Here is a 10,367-nt window from a genome sequence, read left to right on the forward strand (position 1 = left end):
GCTTTCGCCCTAGTCTCCCGGAAGCAATCCTGTGGAAGCCCCACCTCTTCCCCCGCCTCGCGTCTTATGCCACGCCAAAGGGGCGGGCCCTCTTAGCCAGTACCGCCACAGGATACGGGAAAGGCGTGCGCGGGGGCCGCCATTTTGCGCAGGAGGGAGGTGCCTTGTGTCTCCTGAACTCCGTCACCTAGCACAGCGGCAGGCATCGCGGCTTATTTCGGGCTCCGATCTCAGTCTACTTCAACTCCCAGACTTTTCCTGTGCGTTCCAGGACTTTCTCCACAACTAGTCTATTTTTTTCTTTCCAGGTGGCCATTTTGACCTTTGACTGAAAGGTCAATTCCCAAGTTCCGAACGCAGGCTTGGAATGTGAGGGGGAACAGAGCCTGAATTCTTCAGGCTGTAGCCGTGGGCCCCCAAGTTTGTATGTCTCTTTGTTGTCTAAGACACTCCAGATCTGACCTCCAAAACTGACCCACGAGTTTCCAAATCTATCTCTAGAGAATGAGGTAACGCCTTCAAAATTTCCTTCCCCAGCCCCATACCCCAAGGAACGCACCTTCAGATCCCTCAATGCTTGAGTCAGTCTCAGCCCTGTTACCCTGGCTTCAAATTCTAGCCATAGTTTTCTCAGACCTACTGATCAGCGGCCAAATTCTGCAGTTCAGGTCTAAAATCCTCTTTTTTTTTCTTTTTTTGAGACAGGGTCTTCTATGTAATCCAGGCTGTCTTGAACTCGAGATCGTCCATCTTTCAAGTGCTGGGATTACAGATACATGCTACAACACCCAACTGGCCTAAAAGCTTGGAAATCTCCATCCCTGAAATCAGCCCTTTTGGAGGATCCAGCCTTCTCACATTTCAGCCCCTCCTGAACACCCCAAAATGACTTCTCCATGCCATCTTCCCCTAGAATCCCTTATCTCTCCAAGAACCCCTATGCCACAAGCCCCCATCATTCCACCACCACCTCTACCCACAAGTTCTTTGAACTTAGCTTTTCCATTTCCTACTTGCGGTCTCCAGGCCCCTGTTCCCCCACCACCCCCACTCCCTCCTCCATCTCTTGCCATAGGACGTGCTCCCCCTCATGTCTATGGCCTGGAGAAGAGCCAGCTCCTGAAGGAGGCCTTGGAAAGGGCTGGTCCAGTCCCCAAGGGCAGAGAGGATGTGAAGAGGCTGCTGAAGCTGCACAAGGACCGGTAGGGTCTCTACGCACCACCCTACCCAGGGTTTCACCTGTATGACAGTGATCCTGAGATCTATCCCGAGATCACTTCAACTGTCCTCTGTGGGGTTTCCCATTTCCTTGGGGTCAGACAGTCCTCTGCTTATGCCCTTCAGTGGTGGTGTCCAGTCCAGTGGGAAAGGCAGACCCTTCTGTTAGAATGAAAGAGGTGCAGAATGGATAGGCAAGAAGACAGCTCAGTGCCAGCACAGGGTTTATTAATCTGGAAGGAGCACTGCAGAAGGGGTCCCCAGCAAAAGAGCTGGAGCCCACAGCTGCTTGCAGACTGAGGGTAGGTAAAGGAGTTGGTTGGAGGAGTCCCAGGAAGGTCACTGGGTGGGATAATCTTCAATGTTCCTCTGACCTTCCCAAGCTAATGGGTGGGGCGTTTCCAATAAGTCAACTTCAAGGGGGAGAGGGCCCAGTTCTAACATGGCTTCCCTAACACCTTCTGCACTAGTGACCACCAGAATGGCCAGGACTGTGATGATGGAGCCCAAGGGTGGTGTTTGACCCAAGTTAAGGGGTCAATGAAGGCTTGCTGCTGAGTAAGTTACACAGGGGCATATGTGCTGAGAGAAGACAGCTTGAACAGAGATGCAGAGGAAAATTAGGATTTTTTTTTTTCCTGTACTGGGGTTTGAACTCCCCGGCCCCACACTTACTAGTCAGATGCTCTGGCACTTGAGCTACTCCAGCAGCCCTTTTATGTGTAGGGTATTTTTTTTTTTTGTAGGGTATTTTTGAGATAGGGACTCCCAAACTAATTGCAGGGGCTGACCTTAAATCATAATCCTCCTGATCTCTGCCTCCAAAGAAGCTGTGATTTCAAGTGTAAGCCACCTACGCCTGTCAGGACATTTCTTTTCAAGGAATTTCGAATCTTTTCTTAAATGGGACCTGAGAGTGGCAAAGATGAGGCTGGGAAGGTGGGTAAGAGCCATCTCACACAGGACTGTGGCCCTATGAAGGTAGTTGGACTGTCCTGAAGTCACTGCAAAGCCAGGCTTTGCTCAGGGAAGGAGCGTGGCCATGGAAGCAGAGGTCATGAACCAAGTCCAGGGTCCCAGGGAGAAAACTGGATCATCTAAGGACCCAGACAGGAGAGGGGGCTACACTTGTGCTTGGGTCATGAGGACTTGATTTAGAAAAAAGAAAAAAAAGTTGCCTAGACTCATGAAGAAACTCCAGCATGGTGGTACGTCAGTGATCCTAGCAGTTGGGAGGCTGAGGCAGGAGGATAAAGAGTTCCACACTGGCCTGGGCTTCATAGCAAGATCCTGTGTCAAAAATAAATAACTAGATAAAACTGAGCATGGTGCTGCATGTCTGTATTCCCAGTTATTCAGGAGACAGAGATGAGAGTATCAAGATTTGAGACCACCTGGGCAAAAGCATGAGACCCTATCTGAAAACAACCACTTGTCACCCTACCACATGACTAGGATATATCAAGCACTATTCCAGGCCTTTTTTTTTTTTTCCCCCCCAAAAGCTTATTTGGAGAAGCCTGTCTCTATAGTGAGAGCAATGGGAACAGGGGAGAGAAAAAGACATTTCCTGTTCCTGTCCCCAGCCCAAAATGGGAGGAGGATTCCTAGTCTCTTTTGTTTATTTGTTTTGAAACAAGGTTTCACTGTGTAGCTCAGACTGGAACTCCCTATGTAACCAGGCCGGCCTCTTGGAATCCTCTTGCCTCCTCCTCCTGAGTGTTGGAATTATAGGCATTCAGCACCACACCCTGCTTTTTCTAAGAATTTTTTTTTTTCTTTTGCAGTACTGGGGTTAAACTCAGGGCCTCACGCTTGCTAGACAAGCGCTCTATTACTTGAGCCTCTCTACCCGCCCTTTTTGCTCTGCTTTTTTGGAGACAGGGTCTTTTGAACTATTTGCTTGAGGCCAGCTTCAAACCACAGCCCTGATCTTTGCCTCCTGAGTAGCTAGAATTACAGGCATGAGCCACCTGCGCCCGGCTGCTTTCTAAGAATTTTTATTACTTTTTTTTTTCTGTCAGCAATCTCATGAGTTAGGAACTATTACTCTTTCATTTTCCAGATAAGAAAACTGAGACTTCTAGGAGTGAAGTCACTCAGCCACAGTGCAAAAAAGAGGAAGGGCCCATTTGAATTTTGGCAGGGGAACTGAGAGTTTATCAGGAGGTCTCCCAAACTGAGTGCATGCACCTGTACCCACCCAGCCTTGCTTTCTCACTGGCCTTGGAATAGGAATAATAAGCATATGTCCCTAAACCCTTCTGAGCCCTGGGGGCCTGAGAGCATTAAGACAGTTTGTGTCCTCCCCAGGGTGGGGCTGCTCAGGCTGCCAAGATTCATTATCAAGGTAATCTGTTGAACCATAAACATGCTATGACCTGCTCTTACTCAAGGCCAAGTTACAGGATTTTGTTTCTGCTTTTTATTTCAATTTTTGTGTCTGGGGTTTGGTTTGGTTTTGTTTTTCAATGCTGGGGAACCCAGGATCTTGTGCATGCTAGGCACGTGCTCTACCACTGAACTACATCTCTGGCCCTTGGTTTTTAAGACTGTGAAGCTCAGGCTGGCCCGGAACTTAGTATGTTGCCTAGGCTAATGTTGAACTTGCAGTGCTCCTGCCTCCATCTCCTGAGTGTTGGGATTACAGGTATGAGCCACCATGTCTGGATTGTGTCTGTTTTTTGTGTTTTGTTTTGTTGGGACTGGGGTTTGAACTCAGGACTTTGTACTTGCAAAGCAGACACCTTTCCACTTGAGCCACACCTCCAGTCCATTTTGCTGTGGTTATTTTGGAGATGGGGTCTTTTGAACTACTTGACTGGCCTCACCTTGAACTGTGATTCTCCCAATCTTAGCCTCCCAAATAGCTATGATTATAGACATAAGCCCCTGGCATCCAGGCACCTGGCACTGTGTCTGGTTTTTGAGACCAGTATTTTCATATGTAACCAAGGCTGGCTTTATTCAAGATCCTCCTCTCTCAGCCTCCCAAGAGCTGGGGTTGCAGGCACGCACCACACTCTGCCTGATTAAGATTTTCATCTTGCCAGGCACTGGTGGCTCATGCCTGTACTCCTAGCTACTCAGCAGGCAGAGATCAGGAGGATCGCAGTTTGAAAGCAGCCCAGGCAAATAATTGGCGAGACCCTATCAAAAAAACCCATCACGAAAAAGTGCTGGCCAAGTGGCTCCAGCTGTAAGAGCGCCTGCCTAGCAAGCGTGAGGCCCTGAGTTCAAACCTCATTGCTGCCCCTCCAAAAATTATTTTCATCTTGATTTTCACCTTGTTTAACAGCCTTAAAAGGCAACAGTTCTTCTTAAAGACTGACCTGGGAGGGTGGAAGTAACACTTCCTCCCAGGTGGTCTGAAGAGGACGTGGAGGGAGATGGAGAGGGGAACTTTCCACATCAGGGTCCTAGATGCATGCATAGTAAACACAGGTAGGACAAATGAGAAAATGAGTGAACCAATGAGCCTGGTCCTGCTCCCTTACTCTACCTTGACAAAGTTTCCCTTTGAGAAATTTCTTTAAGTCTGACTTGTAGTTGCAAAGTTTTCACATATGCTCTTTGCCCTTCAATCCTTGAGATTAAAAGCAGGGAGTAGCGCACCTGTAATCCTAGCTACTCAGGAGGCAGAGATCAAGAGGATCATGATTCAAAGCCAGCCCCAAGCAAGTAGTTCGAAAGACCCTATCTCAAAAATACCCAACAAAAAAAAAAAAAAAGGGCTGGTGGAGTGGCTCAAGCAGTAAGAGTGCCTGCCTAGCAAGCATGGTACCCTGAGTTCAAACCCCAGTGCTGCCAAGAAAAAAAAAAAACAGGAGCAAGCAGACAGAAGGATGATTTCCCCTGACCAGGTGGGGAAACTAAGGCTCGAGGCAGGGAAGTTCTTCAAAGGAGGAGGAACTGAGCATCTGAGCCAGGAGCAGCCCTAGGCCTTGGGACAGCTAGACTTGTGTTTCTTCCCTGTCTCTGGACACCCCTTTTCCAGCCAGACCTCAAATGGGGACTCTCAGAACTGTTCCCTTGTGACTTGAGTGTGGCTATGCTTCAGGTTCCGAAGTGACTTGCAGTGGATTCTCTTCTGTGCTGATGTGCCGTCTCTCATCCAAGAAGGCCCTCAGTATGTTCCCTAATATGGGGCTATGCATCATGGGCTTCATAAGGACTGACCTGGAAGGGTGGGAGGAACACTGGCTAGGAGGAGTGGCCTGGGGAGGAGGAGGAGGAGGAGGGAGATGGAGGGGGAAATTTCCACATCTGGGTCCTTGGTGCATGTGTAGTATACCTAGGTGGAAAGAATGAGTGTGTGTAAATGCCAGTGAGTGAACCAATGAACCTAGCCCAGCTCCCTAACTCCACTTTGGTACCTGTTCCTAGGATTCCAGGTGACCTCTGTCCCCACACCCCACTGCTGGAATCAGGCCTGAGACATCCCATCCCATATAGGAAATCGGGCCTGGGAGGAGTGAAGGGAACCCTCCAGCAAACCTACTCACTATGTTCAGTTTATGGTGTAGAGGGGTCCAGTGAAATGATATAAAGCTTGAGGGGGTGAACCTGTCTCTCCAGGTGTGGCTTGGTGGCCTTGTGGATGGCAGGCACTCTTCTGTCACCCCCTGGCAGTGTCCCCCTGGCAAGACTCGTGCAGGTGGCCATGGAGAGAGGCTACACAGCCCAAGGAGAGATGTTCTCTGGTAAGTTGGGTGGGGAAGGGCTTCAAGCCAGTGCTCCATTGGCTCTTCCCTAAGAGGGGATAGGAGAGGTTGGGTGGCACTACAGGCACATGAGGGGTCCTCCTTCCATTCTCCAGGCCCATCCCCCTGCCTAGTTGGTCAGAGTGGTCACCATGTAAAGCATGGAATCAGCAGCCTGGTTCCCAAATCCAGCTCTGTTCCTTCCTCGCTGTGACCATGGACAAATGGCTAAGTCCCTTTGTGCCCCACTTTCTGCGTTTGTCACAAAGTGGTGGTGGGCATGCTGAGGTTGGAAACATGAATTCTTTGTGAGCCCTTTGTATAGTGCCTGGCATATGGTCAGTGCTCTCGCTCTCTCTCTCTCTCTCTCTCACTCACTCTCTCTCTCATGTTCTCAATTGCAGTGGCTGACATGGGCAGACTAGCACAGGAGACACTGGGCTGCCAGGTTGAGCTACTCTGTGGCGGCCTGGGCAGTCCCAACAGAGCCCGTGTCCTGCAGCACCTTGTCACTGGACATCCCCTGCTCCTCCCGTATCCCAGGACCTGGGAAGAAGTAGGGCGGGGATGGCAAAGGGTGGGTCTCAGGTCCACACCACAGTTTTGGCCTTAACGCCAACACCAGCTATGATGAGGACTTCAACCATGAGCCATGTCAGAGAAAGGGCCACAAGGCCCACTGGGCAGTGAGTGCAGGTGAGTTCCCCTCTTTTGCCCTTGCACCCCACTCCCTGGGTCTCTCCAGGCTCATGAACCGTCCTCACATTCTCACCCCTGCACTGATGCCTCCACAGCCAGGCCATGCACACAAGGCACAGACCAGGGCTGGGCCACCTGTGCTCCCACAAGGTACCTAGCATGGGACCTGACAGGCAACAGGTGCCTTGGGTATCTGATGTTTTGAGGTATACATAAACCAAAGCTCAGACTTCAGGGTGGGACAGTCTGGGCTTCAAGGCTGACCCAACCACTTCTAGGCTCTGTGACTCTGGTAAAGTGTCTACACCTCTCCATCTGATTCCCATCTGGAAATAGAGGGTGACAGTAGTACCCACCTCATAAGGCAGACTTTTTTTTTTTTTTATGTGACACTAGATTCCTTTTTTTTTTTTTGGTATTGGGGTTTGAACTCAGGCCTCACACTTGCTAAGCAGGCGCTGTACCACTTAAGCCACTCCGTCAGCTCTGTTTTTTTGTGTTGGGTGTTGCAGTTTGCCCAGGCTGACCTTGAATCTCTATCCTCCTGATCTTAGCCTCCTGAGTAGCTAGGATTACAGGCATGAGTCATCGGCACCTGGCTCCATTCTTCTTAGTATATCTTAATTGTACAAAGAGGGGGGTTCATTGTATGTTCACATGCGCATATAGTGTACTTTGATCAAATTCTTCCCTTTTATTACTTTTGCATATTCTTCCATTACCCCTCTTTTTTTCTAAAAAAGTTTTAGTGGATTTCATTATGCTATTTTCTTTTTTTTTTTTTTTTTGGCTGTATTATGGTTTGAACTTAGAACCTTGTACTTGCTGGACAGGCATTTTACCACTTGAGCTATGCCTCAGGGCTCACATCTTGAACCATTCCACCAGCCCTTTTATGTGATGGGTTTTTTCAAGATAGGGTCTCTTGAACTATTTGCCTGGGCTGGCTTCAAACTGCAGTCTTCCTGGTATCTGTCTCCTGAGAAGCTAGAATCACAGGAGTGAGCTGCCAGCGCCTGGCTGCTTTAGATTTTGGGAGTTTTGGGGGATGGGGAGTAGCACTGGGGTTTGACCTCCGGGCCTCATGCTTGCTATGAGGGTTCTTTTACGGCTTTAGCCACTCAGCCACCCCTTTTTTTTTTTTTGTGATGAGTTTTTCTTTTTTTTTTCGAAATAGGGTCTTTTCTCAAAAACTGTTTGCCTGGGGCTGACTTCAAATCACGATCCTCCTGATTTCTGCCTCCAGGTAGCTAGGGTTACAGGCGTGAGCCACCAACATTCAGTGCATATAATGTATTTTGATCATATTCACCCCTCCTTTCCCCCTGTTCTCTCCTACTAATTGCCCTCCAAATAGTCCCCTATAAGACAGCCTTATAATCAGAACACGTAAACTCTTAGAACAGTGCTTGGCACAGAACACATCTCAAGTAGTGTCACCAGCGTTGTCATCATTCCACCTGCCTGAAAGAGGCCAGATTTGTGCATGTCAGCAGGCCAGATCGAGGCTCTGCTCAGTCTCATCATGGATATGTGGCCTTGAGGGCTGCTCCCTGATCATCTTTCCTGGACAGCTGATGGGGTTTGCTCCTCGTAATGTCACTTGTCCACCTCCCCTGTGCAGTGAGAGGCAGGACCTCAGATGCCTGCAGCTTTGGAGCCAGATGCACTGGGTTCCCGTCTGAGCCCAACTGTGTGCCCAGAGATCCCCCTAACTTCTGTGTAAAGTGGAGATCAAGGCAGCACCTGTCCCAGAATGTAGAGGGGAAGAATTCAGGGAGGCCCACACCTAGTCATTGTTTTGGCAGCTGCTACACCTGTCCTTTTCCTCTTCCCCAGGGGTCCTGCTGGGTGTGCACGATATACCATGCTCCGGCTATCTGGAGGACCCTGAGCTGCCAGGCCTGTTCCACCCAGTGCCTGGCACACCCTGCCAGCCACCATCCCTGCCAGAGGAAGACTCTCCTGGCACTGTCTTCCTTCTCTCCAAACAAGGCAAGAGTTGGCACTATCAGCTGTGGGACTACAGCCAAGTCCATGACAGCAACCTGCAGCTGACAGACTTCTCTCCTTCGAGGGCCACTGATGGACGGATGTATGTGGTGCCTGCTGGTGGGGTGCGTGCAGGCCTCTGTGGCCAGGCCCTGCTCCTCAGACCACAGGAGTTGAGCCACTAGTTGGGACTGGCCTCACCTTGGATCTGTCACCATTGGACGAGTGCCTTAGCTTCTTCCCATGTGACAGCCATAGGTTTATCCTGGATTTTTGAGGGCCTCTCACTTTACAGGGTCCCCACACCCATCCCATCTCAAGCCTGGCATCATCCCAAGCCCTTCCCTTCTAGGACTGAGCACTGATCCCCCTCTCCAGGGAGACACTGATGACAACTCAAAACTGTCTATCCCACCTGACTATGCCAGTCACCTGTTGCTCTCTGGAGACATCTTTTAAGCCACCATCACCTCACTAGACATCTATAGAAGCCTCCTCCTGGACCCTCTGCCACCTCCAGCCCCCATTCTGCTCAGAGGACAGGGACCCAGTGCTCCCCACTCAGCTCCGTTTGGCCCAGGCTTTCCTCACCCTTTCTGCCTACCAGCTGTACTGGCCTTTCAGGTCTCTAGACTGTGGGGCTCCACCCCCAGCTCTGTGCTAAAGGTCACTACTTAACTTCTCCATCTTGGCTCATGTATCACTTCCTCCGGGAAGAGTTCCTCAGGCCAGGCCCCATTCCCCCGCCATTCTGGAGGTTTTACTTTTGGTCTTTTTTTTTTTTTTCCCCATGGGACTACGCTTTGAACTCAAAGCTTCATGTTTACAAAGCAGGCACTTTATCACTTGAGGCACACCTCCAGTCCACTTCTGGGTGAGTTTTTTTGTTTGTTTTTTTTTTTGTGGAACTGGGGCTTAAACTCAGGGCCTACACCTTGATCCACACTCCCAGCCCTTTTTGTGTTGGTTTTTTTTGAGATAGGGTCTCGCAAACTGTTTGCCCTGGCTGGCTTCGAACCTTGATCCTCCCAATCTCTGCCTCCTTAGTAGTTAGGATCACAGGCTTGAGCCAAGGTGCCCAGCTTTTCTCAGGGTGTTTTAAATCCCATCCCAGAGTAGTTATGTGTGCCAACTCCTTTACCTGTGGTAATTCATCAACTCACCCTGTAAAGGAAGTACTAGATTTTGTACTGAATGCCCAAGATTTTTGTAAAAAAAAAAAATAATAAAGTTTTATTAGCACGGTTGTAGAGGCTCGGAAGTGCAAGAGCAGATACTGGCATCTGTTCAGCATCTGGTGAAGGCCGCCTTGCTGCATCATAACGTGACAAGACAGCAAGCATGGCTGGCTGTCTCTTCCCTTGGAAGCCACTGCTGCCATCATGGGGGCCTACTTTCATGGCCTGAACTATCCTAATCTCAAAGGTCCTCCTCCTGATGCCATCAATACGTGAATTTGAGGCTTAGGTTTCCAACACATGAACTTTTGGAAAAACATTCAAACCATAACAACCTCTCCCATATGATAGATGGCAAGACCGAGGCCTGGAGAAATGGAGTCACTAGCCAAAGTGACAAGTGGCAGGGTCACCCACTGTCCAGGCTACCTGAACTTCATAATGGTGCTGACCACAAACTCTTCTTTCCATCTACCTATAAAAATATGCTGTGTCACCTATATTGTCCAGCATAGAGGTAGGCTGAGTATAGTGATTCACACCTGTAATCTCAGTACTTGGGAAGCTCAGGCAGGAG

General features: G+C 49.6%; 1 protein-coding gene across 5 annotated transcripts; it reads left to right on the forward strand.

Annotated features, from left to right (window-relative positions):
* The first annotated feature begins 90 nt into the window (after positions 1-90).
* Positions 91-9,735, forward strand: Actmap (actin maturation protease). Of its 5 annotated transcripts, none has more exons than XM_020181396.2 (7): positions 91-509; positions 706-1,202; positions 5,279-5,347; positions 5,797-5,921; positions 6,326-6,455; positions 6,547-6,617; positions 8,460-9,735. In XM_020181396.2, the coding sequence occupies exons 2-7, from the start codon at positions 886-888 to the stop codon at positions 8,795-8,797; spliced, it is 1,050 nt and encodes a 349-aa protein (XP_020036985.1). In that variant the 5' UTR covers positions 91-509; positions 706-885; the 3' UTR covers positions 8,798-9,735. The 5 variants fall into 5 exon arrangements, with proteins under 5 accessions (XP_020036985.1, XP_020036986.1, XP_073913190.1 ...); XM_020181397.2 differs by having other exon boundaries at positions 91-260; XM_074057091.1 differs by lacking the exon at positions 91-509 and adding an exon at positions 1,689-1,776 and having other exon boundaries at positions 1,066-1,202.
* Positions 9,736-10,367: the final 632 nt, after the last annotated feature.

The sequence above is a fragment of the Castor canadensis genome, chromosome 16, assembly GCF_047511655.1.
Source record: "Castor canadensis chromosome 16, mCasCan1.hap1v2, whole genome shotgun sequence".
Lineage (NCBI taxonomy): Eukaryota > Metazoa > Chordata > Mammalia > Rodentia > Castoridae > Castor > Castor canadensis.